We start from the raw sequence: 23,180 nt of genomic DNA, 5'->3' as shown, positions 1-23,180 counted from the left end.
AGAAAAACATATGACTGATTATGTGGTTCAATGGATTTAAGATGGGGGTTTGGGCTTTAGAAGAACACTATAACAAATATGAATGATATAAAAATAGGTTTTCAACAATGACATATGTGAAATCTAGTGGAATTGCTTGTCAGCTACAGGAGTGGGGAGAAAAAAGGGGAGGGAAAGAACATGGTTATAAAACCATAGGAAAACATTCTAAATAGATTTTTTAAAAATTGATCAATTAATTAAAATCAACTACTTTTTAATTAATGCAGTGGTCTTCTTACTTTCAATCCACTGAAAATTTTAAATTGTTATAGAGTTGAGAGTGTCTAATTTGTTACTGTTCAAGTTTTTTCTTAATTTGCATGCCCAATTCCCTGATTTCCTCTTTCTTTTATTGAAGAAAGCATTAGAAGTATAAAATTCCCCTTCAGAACTAATTTAGCTATATCCACTAAATTTTGATATAGTGGCTCTTTATTATCATTTTCTTTGACAGACTGTTCTTTTATTTCTGTAACTTATTCTTTCACCCAACAGTTCTTTAGAAATGTTAGTCTTCACTTACTTTTAAATTCTTTCTTTATAAGGGGGCAGCTGGGTAGCTCTGTGGATTGAGAGCCAGGCCTAGAGATGGGAGGTCCTAGGTTCAAATCTGGCCTCAGACACTTCCCAGCTGTGTGACCCTGGGCAAGTCACTTGACCCCCATTGCCTAGCCCTTACCACTCTTCTGCCTTGGAGCCAATACACAGTATTGACTCCAAGACAGAAGGTAAGGGTTTAAAAAAAAAATTCTTTCTTTATAGTCCTTTATAGAATTTAACTTGTACTGCATAATGATCAGTAAATGACACATTTAGTATCCCCACTTTCCCATGTTTTAATGATGTCTTTAGGTTCATACATGGTGAATTTTTTAAAAGGTACTTGGTACAGCTAAAGATTACGTAAAGTCCTTTGTATTACTTTCGTATTTGTAATACTATAATAATACTGTTTATTACTATAATCACTAGAGATCTATCATCTCTTATTTCTCTGAAGTTCTATTAAGGTCCTTAATGTCATACTTATCTTTGATTAGATTTGTTTATAGGTATATTGAAGGTCTCCTATTATCTGATTCTCCTTCCACTCAAGCTAATTTTTCACTCAAATACTATATTATTATGAGCCTAAATTAAGTGTTGATATTGCTTCATTTTCTATGGTTCTTCAAAACATAATGTAATTTCTCTGCTTATCTCTTTATCTTATATATACTAACTTATCTGAAACATCATCTGAAATAATAAGCTTTTTCCCCCCTAAAACCCTTACTGTCTTAGTATTAATTCTGAGTCAGAAGAGCAGCAAGAGCTAGACAAATCAATGACTTGTCCAGGCTCACACAGCTAGGAAGTTATCTGAGGCCAGATTTGAGGCAAGATGTTTCCTGGAGAGAAATAACAGTCTCTCAAGAAGAAGCAATCTCCCTCTATATTAACAATGTAATAACAGGAAGAAATATATTTATCTTAGCAGTGATAGAGCTTATTTGATGTTGATGGGAAATACAAGTCTATATAAGCCCTAGTTGAAATATGTTCTATTATGATCAACATGCTGCATGTTTCACAGGTAGTCATTTGTATCAAAGTTACATATAGATTTAAATATATTTACAATAGTAATTTATTTTTAAAAATTCCATTAAAAGGGAGGCTCTTTGGAAGAATTATACTTTAATGGGGGGAGCAGAGCCAAGATCAATTCTATATTAGTGCAAAACACATTGGTTTTCTTGTGCTAAAGTATTTGGAAAGTTAGTTGAAATAAAAGGGTTTTTTAAAAGAGGTAATAATAGGTGGAAAAATGAATTTTAGAATGAAAGTTTTCTCCTGCATCTTATGTTTTTTGTGGACAATTTTGAAAAAATGATTACATTCTATAAGTCAATTCAAAGCCCTCATATTCACATTCTTAACAAGAAAGGTAAAATGAACTATTAAAAAAATCAATTTACAAAATAATATTTTATTTTCCCCCCTGTTTTTAAAATACCTTACTTTCAAAGGAATTAGGTGAAAATAAACACCCTGCTTTCCAGTTTACAGAAGAAGACTTGACAATTCTAAATGTGATTTGGTAAGTGTAATAAAGATGTAAACTGACTGGACACTGTTACTTCTTGAAATGGAGAAGGTAAACTGAGGGGAACCTGTTTCTTCTTACAATGGCTGTTGTTCTCTGGCTTTGACTAGAGAGAACTGCCACAGGAACTTAACTTCCTTATTGGTAATGGAGATAGAACAGAGAAAATGCTGAGGGATGCTGCCACACAGAGATGCTAGTACACAGGGGACATTGCTTATAAGAGACTGCCCTGGGGTTTACTGTGAGGGTTTGCCTATTGATCCCTACTGATTGCTGATGGATCAATCTACTTCCTAACCTCCTTCCTCCCTCACTTCCTCCCTTAACCAACCTCTCCTTTTTGCCTTCCCCACCTCCCAAATTTTCTTGAAGCCTTTTCTTCTTCCCTCCCTCCTGAGTGAACTTTCTCAGTCAGGGGGTTTATTGGGATAACAGGATGGGAAACTGAGGTAAGAGGGATAAGGAATTTCCCCTAATCTAAATGAGATAAAATTGAGGAGTTGGGGAGTCACAAGTGTGACTCTTAGACAGTTAGAAAAATGGAGGACAATAGCAGTTCAAAATCTTCTTTCTTCTTCACAAATTAGCCACATCTCTCAGCTTAACCCCAGAAAGAAACAAAGTTCAAAGTCTCTCCTTTTCTCCTGGCCAGCTCAACTCTCTTATAGACCACCAACTCAAAAGCTTCTGCCCTGGTCAGCTTCCACTGCTCAGAGCCAGGGATACAGAGATCAAGTCCCAAAAGCCAAGTTTTTCTTCTCAGTGTCAACTTCAACTGCTCAGAATCAGAGAAAACAACAACAACAAATCAAATCAGCCTCACAAAAGTCTTTCAGCCAGCTTCAAACCTCCAGGGAGAGAGTGTGTCTCCCAGTTAGAGACCAAGTTCCAAAAGCCCCTCCCCCCTGTCAGCTCAAACTGCCACCAACTGGAGATACTCCATAGGAATCTTCTCTTGCATCTTGGTCCACAAGTTCTGCAAAATCTCTCTCTCCCATGTCTCTATCACATAAGGAAGCCATTTTCCTTTGACCAGTGTAATCCTATTTATCTTACACCACCCTCAACAGGTTATCAAGCACTATCTAAGTACCAGATATGGTGCTAGGCACAGGGAATACAGAGAAAGGCACAAACTGAGCTCTTCTCTCAAGGAGAAAAGTTTATTTAACTAAAAGGAGGAGGGAAGGGAAGGGAATCAGGGACTACCTTATTCTAACCCCACCACAGATATTAAAAGTCTAAACTTTCCAAATTATCCTAAAATAACTAATTAAAAGAGTAATTAAAATTAGAGAGGGATTTGTAGGGGCAAAGACAACAGGGCCCAAAGAAATCTCACAACCAAGAGTCCTTCTTTGATCCAGACAGCAGTCTCAGGATAAAGAGTCCTCATAGGATTCAGGAGGGGATGAGGATTAACACACACACTGTCCACCAATGTGGGTAATCTCTCACTCAACCACTTCTTCAAGATGGTCCATTTCCTGGCAGCTCCAAAGTCTTTTCCCTTCAGAGAGAGACATCTCCACTCCTCTGTCTTCTTACAGGGAGGCAACTCTCAGTTTCCAACTGTCAGTCCCCAACTGCCTCTCTGGGGACTTGCTATGTGGAATCTTGGTTTGCAGCATCCCATGCTGTCATCCTGCCTTGTTATGCCCTGCTAGAAATCCCTTACTACACCCCACTATATTATCTGCAAGTAGATCCATTTGAAACTGCTTTATACAGAATTCTACATGTATTCCCTCAAATATAATATTTCTCCTGACAAATGAGGCTTAATTAGATCTCTCACTATTTCCTTCAAATTAGCAACGTATTTATCTATCACAAAGGATGATATCATCTAATTTTTAAAAGACACATTTAGGACAATTAAATTTAACCTTAATTATTAAAAATTGTTCTAAAGTTATTTTGTTCTTTTTTAAAGTTGCAGTTTAACGTGAAACCTGTTAGTTATATTATATATTCATTCATGAACAATTCTATCCATTCAGCTAAATAAATGACACTGAGAAATAAATAATTGTGCTACTTTTTAAACTTCCATGCAAAATCTATTTAACTTCACATTTACTCATTCCAACTTCAAAGCCTGAGCACCACAATGCAGCTTTGGGACATGAGCAGAAGGAAGCTGCTGATTCTGACAAAGTATAGCTTGAGGCTGCATTAAGATCTAAGCCCTAACAATTTAAATTGGATCATTTGTACATATTAAATAACTGTTGGACTGGATCCACTCTGGATCAGAGCAAATTCACTGACCTTGTCTTCCTTTTACATACATTGATGCACACGTGCCTTTCATTCCAAGCAGTTTCTTTGAATATATCCAACAATTTTGGCTAGAGATTGGTGCCCTGTCCCAAATATCAGTAATGCAGAGTTGGGGTTTGGCAAAGCATGAGCTGCTTTGCCAAGGGATATCGAGGGATATCAAGAATAGAGTTCATTGTGATGGTAATGGGCTACTAAGCCCAGTGATTTTGTGTCCCAGCATTGAACATTTAGGACAGAGTGAAATCCAGGGCAAAAGGTCTAGAGTTCTCAAGGCAAGGAGTTCCCTAGAGTTCCCCGAAGACAGAAGAGAATCAAAAAACTAAATCAATTTTTCCTGTGGCTTGTGAACCTAAAAAATTCTCAAACCCTACACTTCATAAGGTTAGGATTGTAAACCTTAAAAAATTCCCAGACCCTACTTCATGAGGTTGAGTTAAAACCATTCCCGATTGGGACTATTAATTGCACAAAAGAGGACATGAAATCTCGAAGGATAAAGTTCAGTGGTGTCTCCCTAAAGTTGAATATTTGGGATTTATCCTGACTGCGGGTGCTCGTTATATTTCTCCAAAAAGAATTGAGAATATTCAAAATGTAAGCGCTCCTACTACTAAGAAACAGTTGAGAGCAATTTTAGGAGCAACAGGGTTTTGCAGATAATAGATTCCTTGCTATGGGGAAATTCCTAAACCCCTTATAGCATTAACAAAGGATTCGGTTCCTGAACCCCTCAAATTAGAGCCTGAACACTTGTCAGCTCTATCAGATCTAAAAAAAGCCTATCATGTCTGCCCCTGCTCTAGGCATCCCAGATTACAACAAGCCATTTACTTTGTATGTGCATGAGCGAAGAGGAGTAGCTTCTGGCGTTTTAACTCAGACTCTGGGGCCTTCTCAGCACCCAATTGCTTATTATTCTGCTCAACTGGACCCAGTAGCAGCAGGAGCACCACCATGTCTTAGAGGAGTAGCTGCTACAGCCTTACTAGTGACAAAAACTGTTGATCTAGTATTGGGATGTCCATTAACAATTATGTGCCCACATGAGGTAGAAGCATTGTTGATAAAACATAGAACACAGGCTTTCTCAGATCAGAGAATTACAAGGTATGAAATAACCTTGTTAAATAGCGAAAACATTATCTTAAAACGCTGTACTACTCTTAACCCTGCCACCTTGCTTCCAGATTTACCAACTTCAGGAGAACCATTACACAATTGTGAAACATTAGTGTCCATGGCAGAAAAGGCTCAAGATAATCTGTTGGACACTCCCTTAGACAATGCAGATCTGATTTTATTTACCGATGGCTCCTCTTTTATGAGGGATGGTATACGTTACACTGGAGCTGCCTTAGTCTCAGAATTTGCCACTGAATGGTCAGCTGCACTACCTTCTAACATTAGTGCTCAAGGAGCAGAACTCATAGCTCTGAAGCACACTTGTATAATTGCCAAGGATAAAAAGGCAACAATTTATACAGATTCTAGATATGCTTTTGGCATTTGTCATTCAGTCGGAATGCTATGGCTCCAAAGAGGATTTTTAACCTCAGCTGGAAAATCTATAGCTAATGCAGAAATTATTAATGAAGTTCTTTCTGCTATACAGCTGCCTGAAGCCCTAGCTGTAGTTCATTGCTCTGCCCACACAGGTGGCACTGACCCTGTGTCTAGAGGAAATGATCAAGCAGATGCCACTGCAAAGCTAGCAGCCATAGAAGGACCTGAATTAATTTTAACATTAACAACCACTGATAATTTAAATTTACCCCTTTCCTATAATGAAAAGGAAGTGGAAAAGTGGAAACAAAATTTCAAAGCAAAACAGATTAATGGAGTATGGGTGTCATCTGAAGGAAAACCCCTGCTCCCTAGAAGTTTCTATCACCAAATTTGCCAATCTATTCATAAAAATGGTCATTTTGGCACCCAGGGCATCATGGACTCTGTTAAGAGAGTATGGATAGCCCCTGGTATAACTACTATAGCCTCTAAAGTATGTTCAGCCTGCTCTACGTGTCAAGCATATAACCAACATGCATTTCGTGGAAAAGCCTTTGGGGGACATCCTCTGGCTTACACACCTTTTGAACATCTACAGATAGATTTCATAACGATGCCAAAGGCTGAACTTTATAAATTTTGTCTAGTAATAATAGATTAACTAACCAGATGGCCGGAAGCATTTCCTGCGACCCGAGCCAGAGCGGATTTTGTTGCAAAGATACTTTTAAAAGAAATTATTCCTCGCTTTGAACTACCAGCATGTATTGATTCAGATAGAGGAAGTCATTTTACTGATTCTGTTCTAAATCAGATATATTCTTGCTTGGGAATAACTCCAAAATTCCATGTTCCATATCATCCCCAGAGCTCAGGCCAAGTGGAGAGGATGAACAAAGAACTTAAAACTAAGACTGGAAAATTATGCACTGAGACACATTTAAAATAGCCTGAAATTTTCCCTCTGGCCCTATTTTATCTTAGAAGCAGGCCTAGAGGAGACTTACACATCTCACCATTTGAGATGCTTTTTGGACATCCGCCTATACAGGCTAAACCTTTTTCCCCTGCATATACATCACTATTAGGGGGAGATACTACTATTGCTTCCTATATACAGGAATTACAGCACAAAGTGCGTGAACTTCAAGAATCTGGAGCTGCAGTGCAAGCCGGACAACTGGATTTTTCTCTTCATGACCTGAACCCAGGAGATAAAGTGTATATTAAGAATTTCAAGCTTACTGGAGCAACTCATCCTTCGTGGGAAGGACCATTCCAAATATTGTTAACTACTCCAACATCTATAAAGGTTGGAGAAAAGGATTCTTGGATTCATTGCTCACATGTGAAAAAAGCATCTTCTGTTGAGACTGATTGACTGTACTCTATCACATGCATTGGAAATAATAATCCATAGACAAATGGATGCTGTTTTTTCAAAGACACATTGAATTACTGATTTTTTCTTTAATTTTTATTATTGCTTTTCTTTTATTTTGATTAGAATATTTGATTTTTTCATTTCTTGTACAAAAGGTACACATAATTAATATTTTTTCTACAGTAATAGAAGTTTAATATATAAATATTCTTGCTATAATATCAATGCATACCCCAAAAGCTTTAAACTATGGGAACCTGTCATTTATTGATAAAATATTATTGGACTGTGATTAATGTTTATGTATGATTTCAGAAAAAGGGATAAAAAACAAGGAGCACAGACTTAACCTGAAAAGTGCCAAACAGAGCACACAAGAAATAATAATGTGAGACTCAAGGTTGCGACGCTTGACATATGTTAAGTCGTAGGACTTCCTTGTATCTACACTCTTTGTGAAGTACTCATACAAGTACAAAATTTGACTATCATGCTGGCTCCCTATATCCCTGAGAATGTCAAAAATCAGACAAGGGAACGATGTTTCCCTATCAAAATAGAATTCTAATTTCTTTTCTTCTTATATTATGGCAACTTCCTGTAGTCTTGGCTGCAAATGGATAAATGAAATATTACTGCATTCTGTCCTATAGACTTGTGGGATAGAAATTACTTTAAATTGGACCTATACAAGGGCCTATTTTGAATTTTTTTCCTTGTTTTTGGTTGTGTTTTCTCTTCTTTTGATAATTGACTCATACACCCCCATAACTCAACATTGCATTCTGAGCTGAACTGGATGTTTTTTTAACACCTACTTCAGAGGGGATTGTATTTTAATTTAAAATCTAAGAATTTTGGGTTTTTTGTTTGAGATTGTATTTTTATAAAGATCCAAGATTTTGATTTTTGTTTGAGAAAAGATCTTCAAGGAAGAAGCTTGATAACTACTAAATCCAGAGAATGAATTATTGCAGAAAGATGCTGGAAAACCCACACTTCATCAAGAAGATCAAGAATGAACTTTGGATATGGTTGATTGAATTGAACTTTGATTGAACATTTATTGTAAATGTACACATTTATGCCAAAAGGGAATGCCCCTAATTTGGCTTTCTCTCAATGTGCCTAGCAAAACATTGGTTTTTCTTTCTTTCTTTTCTATTCTTCCCTCACTACTATAATTTCCTCTTAGAAAATTGAATATTGTGTATATCTGTAGTTAGAAGTGCATTTAGGACGACAAAATGATTATGTCAAATGATCAATGGGGAGACTAGTCTCTCAATGATCATCAGGGGGGATTGTGAACCTAAAAAATTCTCAAAACCTACTGCATAAGGTTAGGATTGTAAACCTTAAAAAATTCCCAGACCCTACTTCATAAGGTTGGGTTAAAACCATTCCCCATTGGGACCATTCCCCATTTGGGCAGTGAAGGTACTTAGATCAGGAATGTGAGACCTCTACTCCACCCCTACTTAAGTCTGCACTAGGGGAAGAAAAAGTTGTAAACTCTTTGCTGAACAATGAAAAGTACTTAAACCCATACTTATAATAAGGCAAAAAGTTCATAACCTGTGCCTATTTTTAGATATAATACAAAAGGGTGCTAAGTACCTATAAAGGTAAGGCAACTTGTGAATTTACAAGGAGCAAAGAGGTGAGAAACTTACTCAGAGGTTTCCTGGTGTGAACTTAATCAAAAATTTAAGCCTTAGGTATGAATTAAGAATGGTCTGTCCTTTGAAAAACGTCTACTGTGATTGGTAGATGTAAGAACTATGGGGAGGTGAGATAGGAGAAAATTCCCTTTAAATAGGAGCTCAGATACATTCAGAGAGGGATTCAGATTCAGGATTGAGCTGGTGGAGTCAGCTGAGATGAAGCTGGCCTAGTGTCACTAGAATCCTTGCTTGAACAGATCTTGTGGTGAGTGATTAAGGACTGACTGATCTTTCTTTTAGGGCTTAGGCCTGGGTTGGCCAGGGCTGCCCTGGGCCAGCCAATCCTTTTCTCATTATTTCCTTTTTCTCTCTTTCTCTCTTTCTTTAATTCCTCACTGTATTATTAATTAAATTCTCTATAAAACCCGGTTGACTTGGGTATATTCATAAGTGGGAATATTTCCTTGGCGACCACCTTATATTTGATTTGAAACAAAACATTGTAGTGAAAACATATTTTCTGCGGTCACAATTTACTCATCCACTCTTTTATCTACAACAATTTAATTCTTCCACTATTTTAATCACTACAGTTTATGGCCTCAATTATTTTAACTCTTTCTTTTTTCTTTCTTTTTTTTAAATAATATTTTATTTGATCATTTCCAAGCATTATTCATTAAAGACAAAGATCATTTTCTTTCCCCCCCCTACCCTCCATAGCTGACACGTGATTCCACTGGGTATCACATGTGTTCTTGATTCGAACTCATTGTCATGTTGTTAGTATTTGCATTAGAGTGTTCATTTAGAGTCTCTCCTCTGTCATGTCCCCTCATCCGCTATAGTTGGGCAGTTGCTTTTCCTCGGTGTTTCTACTCCCACAGTTTGTCCTCTGCTTATAGTGTTTTTTCTCCTAGATCCCTGCAGATTGTTTAGGGACATTACACCGCTACTAAGGGAGAAGGACAATACGTTCGATTATACCACAGTGTATTAGTGTCTGTGTACAATGTTCTCCTGGTTCTGCTCCTCTCGCTCTGCATCACTTCCTGGAGGTCATTCCAGTCTCCATGGAATTCCTCCACTTTATTATTCCTTTTTGCACAATAGTATTCCATCACCAACATATACCACAATTTGTTCAGCCATTCCCCAATTGAAGGGCATCCCTTCGTTTTCCAATTTTTGGCCACCACAAAGAGCGCAGCTATGAATATTTTTGTACAAGTCTTTTTGTCCATTATCTCTTTGGGGTACAAACCCAGCAGTGCTATAGCTGGATCAAAGGGTAGACATTCTTTTATCATCCTTTGGGCATAGTTCCAAATTGCCCTCCAGAATGGTTGGATCAGTTCACAACTCCACCAGCAACGCATTAATGTCCCAACTTTATTTTATTTTATTTTTTTATTGCCATATAATTGGGCAAAGTAATTTTTAATGATTGCCTTGATTTCCTCTTCCTTGGAGGTGATGTCCCCCTTTTTGTCTTTGATGCTGTTAATTTGCTTTTCTTCTTTCCTTTTTTAATGAGATTGACCAGTACTTTGTCTATTTTGTTTGTTTTTTCAAAGTACCAGCTTCTTGTCTTATTTATTAAATCAATAGTTCTATCACTTTTGATTTTATTAATTTCTCCCTTAATTTTTAGGATTTCTAGTCTGGTTTTCTGCTGGGGGGTTTTAATTTGATCACTTTCGAGTTTTTTTATTTGCATTTCCAATTGATTGATCTCTGCTCTCCCTAGTTTGTTAATATATGCACTCAGGGATACAAATTTACCTCTGATTACCACTTTGGCTGCATCCCAAAAGGTTTGAAAGGATGTCTCACCATTGTCATTTTCCTTGGTGAAATTATTAATTGTTTCTATGATTTCTTCTAACTAAATGACTTTGGAGTATCATATTGTTTAATTTCCAATTAGTTTCTGATTTGGTTTTCCCTGTACCATTACTGATCATTATTTTTATTGCCTTGTGATCTGAAAAGGCTGCATTTATTATTTCTGCTTTTCTGCATTTGTGTGCCATGTTTTTGTGACCTAATGTATGGTCAATCTTTGTGAATGTGCCATGTGGTGCTGAGAAGAAGGTGTATTCCTTTTTATCCCTATTTATTTTTCTCCATATGTCTATTAATTCTAATTTTTCTAAGATTTCATTCACTTCTTTTACCTCTTTCTTACTTATTTTTGATTTGATTTATCTAAATTTGATAATGGTTGGTTTAAGTCTCCCACTAATATGGTTTTACTGTCTATTTCTTCCTTCAATTCTCCTAGTTTCTCCATTAGAAATTTGGGTGCTATACCATTTGGTGCATACATGTTGATTAGTGATATTTCCTCATTATCTAAAGTCCCTTTTAACAAAATATAATTACCTTCCCTATCCCTTTTGATCAGGTCTATTTTTGCTTTGGCTTTATCAGATATCATGATTGCAACTCCTGCCTTCTTTCTGTCAGTTGAGGCCCAGAAGGTCTTACTCCATCCTTTAATTCTGACCTTGTGCGTGTCTACCCGCCTCATGTGTGTTTCTTGAAGACAACATATGGTAGGGTTTTGGATTCTAATCCATTCTGCTATTCGTCTACATTTTATGGGTGAGTTCATCCCATTCACATTCAAAGTTATGACTGTCACTGATGGACTCCCTGGCATTTTGATATCCTTCCCTAATTCTAACCTTTCTTCTTCAGCTCTACCTTTTAGTCCAGTGATTTACTTTAAATCAGTCCCCCTTGTCCCCTCCCTTGATATGTTTCCCTCCCTCCTCTAGTCCCTCCCTTTTTGTTCCCTCCCCCTCCCTCCTCTTCTTCCCTCCCTTTTTGTGTTCCCTCCCCCCTCCCCCCTTGGTTTTCCCTTCTCCCTTCCCTTGTTGGGTAAGATAGAATTCACGATCCCAATGGATCTGGATGTTCTTCCCTCTCAGAGTCGATTTCCCTGAGAGTAAGGTTTAAGTAAAAACTCTCTTCCTCTCCTTCTTATAGGAGTTTTCTTCTCCTCCCTTTCCCGTGTGAATCTTTGTGTGAGAAAGATTATTCTATTTGGTCTTTCTTTCCCCCCATTTACACATTACATTTTCCCCCACATGTTAGTATATATAGATTGATATAAATGTAGTCCTTATAGAAAAGAGTTTGAGTAAAAGAAAAAGATAACATTTTTCTCCTTTTCCCTTTCCTTCATATTTACCTTTTCAGGTATTCCATGCTCTTTGTTTTTCGATATCGAACTTTCCACAGAGCTCTGGTCTTTTCTTTGCAAAAACTTGGAAATCTTCTATTTTGTTGAATGCCCATACTTTCCCTTGGAAGTATATAGTCAGTTTTGCTGGATAGCTGATTCTTGGTTGAAGACCCAGCTCTCTTGCCTTTCTGAAAATCATGTTCCATGCCTTACGATCATTCAGAGTGGAACTTGCAAGGTCTTGTGTGACCCTGATTGGCATTCCTTTATATCTAAATTGTCTTTTTCTGGCTTCTTGTGGGATTTTTTCTTTTGTTTGAAAGCTTTGGAATTTGGCAATTACTTTCCTGGGAGTTGTCTTTTGGGGATTTAGTGTAGAGGGTGTTCTGTGAGCTCTGTCAGTGGCTGTATTGCCCCCTTGTTCTAGAATCTCTGGGCAATTTTCCTTGATTATATCTTCTATTACGATGTCGAGTTTGCTGTTTATTTCTGGCTTTTCTGGAAGTCCAATTATTCTTAAATTATCTCTTCTCCCTCTATTTTCCAAGTCTGTCACCTTGTCTGTGAGATATTTTATGTTCTCTTCTAATTTCTTGATCTTTTGGCTTTGCTTTATTGATTCTTGCTCTTTTACCTGCTTGTTGTCTTCGAGTTGCCTAATTCTGACCTTTAAAGCCTGGTTTTCCTTTTCAGTTTGGTCAAACTGGTTTTGTAGATGCGTGAATTTCTTTTGCATTATTTCCCACTTTTCCTCCCAAAAGGCTTCCATCTTTTTGATCCTTTCTGATTCAAATTCTTCATGGGTTTGTGGAGAGTTTCCATTTCCTTTGGAAGGTTTCGGAACATTTGCTTGTGTTTCCTCTTCTATCTCCTCTGTATTTTGTATTTTTGCTCCATAAAATCTGTCCAAAGTCGCCCCCTTCTTCTTGTTTTTCTTGGAATTTTGGGGCTTTTGTGCTTCTGTGGAGATTGCCATCTCTATCTGAGTGGGGAGGACTAGCTTTTCTTATCTCTGTCTGGTGTTCAGAGGTTTTAGCCCTAGTCAGATTGTCTGTTCTATGCAGTTGTTGTTCTGTCTTCCCGGGGAAGCCAGGAATTGCTGGTGTTTCCCTGTTACTGCCCTCCTCAGTTCCCTCCAGATGCTTCTCTGTTGCCTTACTTCCAAGCTCTGAGCCTGGCTCGGCCCTTTCCTCAGGGTGTTTGTTTCTGTGCCTTAGCTGGCCAGGAGAGCTAGCACTCTGAGGGGGGGAGGGGCCATGGCTTCTGGGAGCTCAGAAGGCTCCTGATAAGATTAACTTTCTCTGGGTTGAACTGAGTATGCTTTGAGGCAGGGATCTTGAGACTAGGATGGAAGGATCCAGCCAGGGGGCTGCAGCCCCCCCCGCCCCCCCCCCCGTCTCTTTCTGTTTCCCTGCTGTCTGGATGCCCCCATAACTGGGTCAGGTTGTTTCAGAGGACCCTGCTCTCTGAGGGGGGAGGGGCCGTGGCTTCCTGGAACTCTGAGGGCTGGTGATAGGATTAACCTCAGACTGAGTATGCCCTGAGGCAGGGACCTTCAGTGAGACTCAGATGGAAGGATCTGGTCAGGGGGTTACAGGCTCCCCCCTCTCTGTTTCCCTGTTGTCTGAGTGCCCCCTCGACTGGGTCAGGTTCTTTTCAGGAAGCGGCCTTCAGGATAGCTGGCCCTGAGGCTCTGAGGTTCCCTCTGCTGCCTCTGACTCAGAGCTCTGGGTTGGGGGGATGGGTCCTGGGACCTTCCTTCTGCCTACCCCTTAGGTCCGAGTGATCTCGTGTTCTGGCTTTTGGGGGGACCCTACGTTTTGATCCAGGACCAGGTCCAGGAGGAGGATTCCCAGGGTCTATGCTGTTGTTTTTTTTGAATTTCGGTACCTTAGGAGCATATAGTTTGAGTTCGGTAGGGAAGGGTTTCCAGAGATCTGAACTTTAGCTTTCTCTAAGCCGCCATCTTGACTGGAAGTCCCTGAAACGCTTTCTAAAAGCTGCTGTGGCTGTGCTTAGTGGTGACCTGTCTGCTCCCCAGCCTGCTCCCCGACAGTCCGACAGTCCCGGGCAGAAGCCTCCACTGAGAAAGCCCGGAGGCAGCAGGAGAAAAGGAGGGGAAGAGGCCGGAGAGCTGGGCGCACGCTTCAGCCCAGGAGCACTGTGTCAACTATTTTAACTCTTACAGGATCCAGGAATCATGGACCATGGAGGTAAGCTTTTTGAGTTCCAGTTCTTTTGCTTTTCCCTAAAATAAGTCTGGAGCTATCAAGTTCATAGGAAAATAGGGAAACCAATTCTTCCCCCCCCCCCAAAAAATTATGGCATAGCTCTACAATAATCAGAATTCAAAGCAGCTAAATTGCAAGAAGAACTTAAGTAACTTTAAACCCACATTTTATACCATATACTACCAAATGAAGGTGAGATCAAAACAGAAAAAGTCACATCAAAAAATTTAGAGGTTAATTAAAAGATATCCTACATTTCAGATCTATGCCTTTAGGGAAAATATTTAACCAAAGCAAGGAAGAATGGTGATCATAAAAAGTAAAAAAGAGAATTTCTATTATATTTTTTAAAAAATATTGCATGAGGGGGCAGCTGGATAGCTCAATGGATTGAGAGCCAGGCCTAGAGATAGGAGGTCCTAGATTCAAATCTGGCCTCAGTCACTTCCCAGTTGTGTGACCCTGGGCAAGTCACTTAACCCCCATTGCTGAGCCCTTACCACTCTTCTGCCTGGGAACCAATATACAGTATTGATTCCAAGACGAAAGGTATATATATATAGTATGAACAAATCAATATACTCAAAAGTGGAAAAATAATTTGCATAAAACATCTCTGATAAAAGTCTAATATCCAAGATATATCTGGAAATTACTTAAATATATAAATGGCTGTTCTTTAAGAGATAAGATGTCATGGAGAAGCTGGGTGGCTCAGTAAACAGAGAGCCTGGCCTCGACCTGGGAGATCCTGGATCCAAATCTGGCCTCAGACACTTCCTAGTTGTGTGACCCCAGGCAAGACACTAAACTCCAAATGCCTAATCCGTGCCACTCTTTTACCTTCAAATTGATATTTAGTAATGACACTAAGACAGAAGATAAGAATTTTTAAAAAGAGAGCAAGAGAAAGATATCATAGGATATGCACAAATAATTTTAAAAAGACATCATAGTAATCAGCAACATACTAAAAATGCTCCCAATCACTAAAAGAAATACAAAGTAAAATAACTCTGATGTAGATGACACAATGTAAAAATAGTAAAGGTTAGCAGGAAGACAAGAACACTAATTCACAATAAGTAGAATTGTGAATTGGTCTAAATGGATTCAAAAATAACATTAAGTTGTGAACATTAAATCGTTAAAAGATCAATGCTCCTTTACCCTGGGGTGATCCCACTCTTAAAAATGTTATCAAAAGGTTAGTGAAAACAATACCCCCTCTGTATCTAAGTTGGTCAATCATCAGGCATTAATGAAGTGACCTCCTATGTGTCAGGCACTGTAAATTTAAAAAAAAAAGTTTTTTTTTTTAAAAGGCAAAAGTCCTCAAGGAGTTTTGAGGCCTCTGGGGCAAACAACAACACATGCAGCTATCTATATAAAGACAAGACAAATACAGAATAGAGGAAAGGCAGACACAAATGGCAGGAAAGGCCTCCTACAGAAAGCAGAAGCTGAAGTGAATCCTGAAGACAGGGAGACCAGGAGGCAGAGGAGAGTCTGAAGAATAACTCTAGTACAGGAGACAATCAAACAATACAGTCAGGTGCTGGAATGTCATATGCAAGGAACAAGTAAGTCACAGCAGCTAAACCACTGAATTCATGGAGAGGAGCAGAAGCTAAGAAGGCAAAAAGCTAGTGAAATCCCTTTGCCAGGTGAGTGGAAGATGGATAGGAGTATGGAATAACTTGAAGAAGGGAGACTAATCAGAAGCCAATTGAAACAATCTGAAAGTTAGATAGGCCCGTTCCCCAGTTACAGCTGTCTGTGTAAAGAGAGAAATATTCAAAAGGCATGAAAGTAGAAAGAACAAGATTGGGCAGCTTAATGGTCATATGGGGTGAATGCCCAAGGTGGTCAGATGAAAGGAAAGGTTCCATATACACCAAAACATATAGAGCAACACTTTTTGTAATAGCAAAGAATTAAACTAGATGCACTCTGCCTAGAGAACAAATGTGATTATGTGAATGGAATGTTATACTGTTATGCCTTAAGAAAGGCCAAATATGATGAATACAGAGAATCATGGAAAGAGGTGCAAGAATTGATGCAAACTGAAATAAGCAGTATCAAGAAAATAATATGCAAATGATGACAATGAAAATGGAAAGAAAGTTTCAAATCAGAAGTGAATTTTACAACATTACAAAGAATGAGCTTGGCCCCAAAGAAGAAATTTCCATCCCACCCTCTTGCAGAAGTGGGAGGCCTAAAAGCATGGTATACTGCATATATTTTTTATATTTTTCCAAACTACTGATCATCTTTCTGTGATTTTTTCCCTTTTAAAAAATATTATGTTTTATATATGTAGCAAGGGAAGGTGCAAAGTGGATTGAATGACAGCCCTCAAACCTAGATTTCTGTAAGAGAGCTGGCTGGGTCAACATTCTAAGCTGTTGGAAGGAGCAATTCCAAATGGCAGTCTGGAGCTGGAGTTCAAGCCTGAATGTGGATCTGGGATTCTCCCTAGACAAACCCATCTATCAAGCTGCCTGCCTCATAGTAACACCAAGCAAAGGTGAAGAGGAAGTTCCCCATTCAATCTGGTGGACAGAGTGATTTGGAAGAGGATTTCTCTCTCTCTGGAGCTTCTAAGGCAGGGGTTTCCCTGAGGCCATGTATCTGGACCCCACCACACTTCTGGAAGGGGCATCTCTTTCACTGATGGTTAGTGAAAGGAGCACTGTATGTGGCGGCGCCACAAAGCACAGTGTCGCTCACGTACAGTACTACTTCCAGTGACACAATCCTTTTCGTGGTGCCTTAGAACGAGGTGTCATGCAAAGGATTATGTGGCTGCACAAAGGAAGACATCAGCATGGTAAGCGGAAATCTGGGGGAAAGGATTCTGCACTGTGTATACTGCTGCCCAGTTAGGGTTAGGTTTTTATAGTCCGGCCCTCCAATGGTCTGAGGGACAGTGAACTGGCCCCCTATGTAAAAAGTTTGGGGACCCTTGTTCTAAAGACTCTGCAACTGGATCTCTGCTGCCTGACCCAATAAGGACTTTGTAAGAATCTGGGCTTTTTGTGTGAACTTATCCTTAGCTAGCTTTAGTTTAGTTTAGCTTAGCTTAGCTTAGTTTAGTTTAGTTTAGTTTAGTTTAGTTTAGTTTAGTTTAGTTTAGTTCAGTTCAGTTTAGTTCAGTTTAGTTTAGACAAGCTTAGAAAATAACTATAGTGGGTTAAGTATCTGGGTTTAATTAGTAAGCTGGTCCATTATCCTCTTTCCTTCCCCATCATTCCTTCTTTGTTAATAAACATATTTTTATTTAATTGTGTGTTCTCCCTTTCCCACAATCCTTTCCCCCTTTCCATAAGATCCCTATAACATATATGATGTTTCTCTGGGAAGGTAGAGGGGAAAGGATCCTGGAGGAATGGTAATATGAAACAAAAACAAAATATAACAATTAAGAAAAATTTTAAAGAATACTGGTAAATATGGAAAGGGCATTTTCAGTTGAATAATTAAGTCAGAATACAGAGGGTTAAAAAGAGAATGAGAGGAGATCAAGGGGAGACACCTAGCATAGATAGTTTTCTCAAAGTTTTTCTCCTAGAAAGGACTGCAATTGAAAGGGATGAGAGAATCTGATGAGAGTTTTTAAAGAATAGGGAAGAGATGGGCATGTTTCTAAAATCAAAGGTATGACCACCTCTCTCAGGGAAATCTAAGGTAGAGCGGAGGTTCTAGAAATTTAATACATTGAGGAACTAGGATGGTAAGGTATTTAAGGAATATGACTATGTAAGTTGAAGACCCCTAAGGGCAGAAGTTAAAATCTTCCTTGAAAGTAGAAGAAAGTCTTCTAGGAAATAATAAGATAATGACCACCAGGCTCTAAGCTGAATGATAAATTTGTATAGCATGAAGTTCAAAGGAGTTGTAGCTAAGTCAGAGTTTAAAAGTGATAATGGTTTAACAAGGATTATTAATCCGATGATTCTACTAAAGAAAATGATCCATGTTAATTTCAACAGATTTCAAGGGGTATGTTGGCAAATAAATAAATGAGTGTATATACATGTATATAATATATATGTAAGTATATCATCTATTCTAACTGTTCTCTTAGAAAAAGCAGAGGCCCCATAAAAAGGCTTTAGTTGCAGATATATAAGGGATCACTAAACTAGGTGGCCCAAATATTCTGCAACATACTTTTAAGTCCCTTAAAAGAAAACTTTTTAAAATCATGATGAAATGTTAAGCACCCAGTACAGTATCATCTGCGAATCTGGTCCTGATCAGTAAGAAAAGTTGGAGTTAAATGATGTAGAAAGCAGATCTCTCCCTGAGGAAAAAAGCATTCAAAAAGGCAAAAGACTGAAAAATGGGTCTCCACCAGCTCCTACTTTCACTTGTTAAATCCTGATTCTAGTAGAAAAGGCCTTACCAACGGTGCAGCTGTCTTCCAGGACCACATCTACATTTCGGTCTCTGTACTCCACCCTGAAGTCCAGCATCCTTGGCTGCCTCTCCACAATCTGTCTGGATGGAACTACAGGGCGAAATGCTGAAGAAGAAGGTGCCGAAGCAGAGGCTGCAGACTGACTGGCTGGTCCATATGCTGGCCCTTGCCCAGTCTCCCCTCCATATTCACTAGAAGGAGAATATAAAGAAAAGTCAATGTCAATTAGTCCATAGAATTTAACATCAATGTCTCATCTCAGGCACTCTCCTGACTCAAAACATTTGACATAAATGCTCCTGAAGACTGACACAAATGTATCACATATCATCTTATGAGATGGTCACCAGGCAAGATATCAGGGAGACAGATAAAATAATGACACGCCCATAACATTCAGAGAATTTAGCTGTTGTTTGTTTGCTGGGGGGTAGGAGGGAGGTCACAGGAAAAAGACCTATTGAGAGGCTTCTGAATTGGTCCAGGCAAGAAGGGTGGGGAACTGATGATATCAACCTATCAAAAAGGAAACTTAGGAAGCACAGAGATTAGGAGGACACACAGGAAAGGGCAATGTCATCAAAGTACCCAGGAGAGAGAGTCAAGAGAGTTAAGTGTTCAGAGATCAAGAAAAATGAGTTTTTATGAAAGGCTGCTGGACTGAATTTAACAATGTCTATAACCTGTGGGCTAAGATCCCTTCTAGTGCTAACATTATATGAAATATAGTCTGAGGATCCAGAATAAGATTTATAGAATCTCAGAGGAGGGCCTCAGAAACCACAGAGTTCCACATCCACCTGAAATTCAATGCCCCAGAAGTCTCTAATGTACCAAACTAGTAGTCACTGAGCCTTTACTTATAGACCTCACACTCAACAAGATCCTGGAGCTTCCTAGTACCATTGGGATCAAATAGAATTTTTTCTCTCCATCACTTAAAGCCATTCCTAAACTAGCCCATTCTACCTTTCCATCAACATTTCCCATTTCTCCTGGCCATAAACTTTACCATTCAGTCCAATGAGTCACCCTGCCATTTTTCCCACCAAATGCTCTATATTCAGTTTCCCTTTCTTACACTGATTGTTCCCCTAGCCCAGAACACTTTTCCTCCTCACCCCAGCCTTTCATAAGCCTTGATTTCCTCCTACACTTAATTCAAGCATCATCTTTTATGTAAGATCTTGCCTAATCTCTAGTGTCTAGTGATTCCCCTCCAAGATTGTCCTGGAGATATTCTGTATACACACATATATATGTACATATGTGTATGTATATACATGTATATATACAAGGCTGTTATCTTTACTCCTACAAAAAAGAGCTGCTTTAAATATTTTTGTGCATATAGGCCCTTCCCATTTTTCTTTTTTATCTCTTTAGGATCAGACCAGGTAATGGTATTGCTAGGTCAAAGGTTTTGGGCATAGATTCAAATTGCTCTCTAGAATGGCTACACCAGTTCATAACTCTACCAACAGTGCACCTCAATTTTCCCACATGGCCACCAACTGTTATCATTTTCCTTTTCTGTTATAATAGCCAATCTGAGAGGTATGGGGTAATACCTCAAAAGTTCTTTTAATTCTTTCTTGCCTAAATTATGTGTAATTTACCCCATTCTAATTTCTCTCTTCTGCCATCTCCCAATGCATTCCTCTTTTTCACCCCTTCATTTTATTTGTCATTTCATTCAACTCACACTCTTCCTTCTCTATGTATCTCCTTCTAACTGCTCTAATAATGATAAAGTTCTTAGGAGTTACAAGTATTATCTTTCCATATAGGGATGTAAACAGTCTAACATTATTGAATTTTAGTTCTCTTTCCTATTTAACTTCTCTTGAGTCTTGTATATGACAGTAAAATTTTATATTAAGCCCTGTTTTTTTTTTTTCCATCAGGAATGGTTTTAAAAGTGCTCTGTTTCAATGAATATCCATTTTTCCCCCAAAAGGACTAGAATTGTTCTTGGTTGCATTCTTAGCTCCTTTGCCCTTTGACCCTTTAATGCTGCTGCTGCTAAATCCTGTGTTATCCTTATGATGGCACCATGACATCTGAACTGTTTTTTTCTGGCTGCTTGTAGCATTTTATCCTTGATCTGGGCACACCCTTTGGTTCCAGAAATATCAGCAGTTTTCATTGATAACTTCTTGAGTAATATCTAGGCTCTCTTCTTTGGTCACAGCCTTCAGTTAGTCAAATAATTCTTAAATTATCTCTCCTGGATCTATTTTACAAGTCAGTTTTTCCAATGAGATATTTCACATTCTTTTCTATTTTTTATTTCATTCTTTTGATGTAGTTTTATTGTTTTAACCCCCAGCTTCCATCTTAGATCAATACTAGGCAGTGGTTCCAAGGGAGAAGAGTGGTAAGGGTTAGGTAAATGGAGTTAAATGATCTACCCAAGATCACACAGGTAGGAATTATCTGAAGCCTAATTTGAATCCAGGACTTCTCATCTCTAAGCGTGGCTCTCTATCCACTCAGTCAACCAGTTGCCTCCAGTTTTACTGTGTATTGATGTATCATAGAATCATCAGCATCCACTTGCCCAATTCTGCTTTTTAAGAAATTACTTCAATGGGCTTTTGAATTTCTTTTTTCATCTGGCCAATTCTTCTTTATAAGGGGTTCTTCTCTTCAGTGAATTTTTAAATAATCTGTTTCCAATTAGCCAATTATGCTTTTGAAGAAATTCTTTTCTTCAGTGGATTTTTGTGTCTTATCAATCAGCCCACTGTTTTTTAAGGTATTCTTTTCTTTAATATTTTCTTGTGCTTCAAGATATAGGAAACACATTACTTATAACAACTTTCTATATTAGAGAGAATAATAATGATTACCTTCATTTGAAGGATAAGGAAGCTAAGACTCAAAGTAGTTATCAAAGCAGATTCATCTTCCTGACACCAGGTCCAGTGCTCTAACCACTATGCCACATAGCTGCCCCTACTCAAATGATCAATAGATGTTCCTCCAGGAGAGGACACTGTGTGGTCCTCTTGACTGTGTTTCCACAGCTCCTAGTACCATGCCAATACACAGAAAGCTCTTAATAAATGTATGTTGCCTAAGCAATCTAGTCCATTCTCTCTTCTTATAGGTAAGAAAACTATGGCCATGAGGAGATAATGGCCAAGGTCACACAGCAGTTCTGCTTCTAGTCTAGTTCTTATAACCAAACTAGACCATTCTGCCTATTTCTCTAGGTTCCATTGCCTTCATTCATTAAATAAAGAGGTCAGGATTAATTGCTTATTGTCTAAGTAACTATGGACCTCAAGTTCTCCCCTTTTTAATGGGCATAATAATCTCTGGCCTTACTGATGAATAGTAGTCAAGATGAATAAAATGATGTGGGGGGAAAACTATACAGAATGAGTTGATTGCTTGGGGTTTTTGTTTTTTTTATTTGTGGGAAGAATGTCAATGATGAGCATATTGGTGAAGAGGGTATTTGAAGTCTCTTTGTATACAAAAGTTAAAATGTAATACTACTTTCTTCTTATTAGGTTCAAAAGTCTATCTTATTTCTGATACTTAGAATTCACATAAGTGAAACTGTAAAGTTTATTGGTTCTATGTTCCATCTAAAAAAAATGACAACACTAAAAAATCTTTCAGTTATTTTCCCCATTTCACAGATGAAGAACTGAAGGCCCTAAAATATGAAAAGATTTGCCCATATTCATACAACTTGTAGGTTTGGGGGATCAGATTAAAACTCAGGATTTATGACCCCAATACCAGTATTCTTTCTAACTCCATCTACACATTGTCGCTCATGAACAAGGCCCAAACAGCTTCGCTGACATTTTTATTCTCCACTTATGTTTTTTCTTTAATAATAAGTTTGCATAATTTAACAGCTTTATGAAAATTCTGGGTTTCTTTTCCTGTCGATGGAATGAGTTCACTAATGAAGTCCATTGCTGTATACACAGACATATCTCCCTGAAAGATCAAGTGCATAAATAAGAAGTAGTCTTCCTGTCTGACTACATCCATTCCTTAAGTTTTGCCTGCCACTACGGGAGAAAAAATTAAAGTGCTAAGTCCTTCTGATGGTACATGAGCACCTCTTTTACTTGCCTCTAGTCAGCAGATATATGAGAGAAATTTTCAGTTATGTCAAATCCACAGTGATTTCAAGGCTCAAAAACACAAAATGAATCTGTTTAGCTTAGAATGGGGGAAAGGAGGGAGGGGAAGCAAAAGAACAACATTCCTGAAAAACAACTGACTTTCTGATGTGGGGCTGAACAAATAACTTGTTCATTTAATAAAAACAAAAACAAGTGACTGTTTGGTTAAAGTTAAGTCCAAAAC

At 38.4% G+C, this 23,180-nt stretch overlaps 1 protein-coding gene across 5 annotated transcripts in view; it reads right to left on the bottom strand.

The window, feature by feature from the left end:
• The window catches only part of FAF1 (Fas associated factor 1), a 438,628-nt gene that overhangs the window by 298,561 nt on the left and 116,887 nt on the right, over positions 1 to 23,180 (bottom strand). For all 5 annotated transcript variants that reach the window (XM_056815169.1, XM_007480191.3, XM_016429780.2 and 2 more), the window contains one exon: positions 18,825 to 19,030. In XM_056815169.1, the coding sequence (XP_056671147.1) occupies positions 18,825 to 19,030 (206 nt within the window). The remainder of the gene's footprint in view (positions 1 to 18,824; positions 19,031 to 23,180) is intronic.

The sequence above is a fragment of the Monodelphis domestica genome, chromosome 2, assembly GCF_027887165.1.
Source record: "Monodelphis domestica isolate mMonDom1 chromosome 2, mMonDom1.pri, whole genome shotgun sequence".
NCBI classification, from domain to species: Eukaryota; Metazoa; Chordata; class Mammalia; order Didelphimorphia; family Didelphidae; genus Monodelphis; species Monodelphis domestica.
The sequence above is the reverse complement of the archived record's forward strand: the minus strand, read 5'-3'. Positions and strand labels throughout refer to the sequence as shown.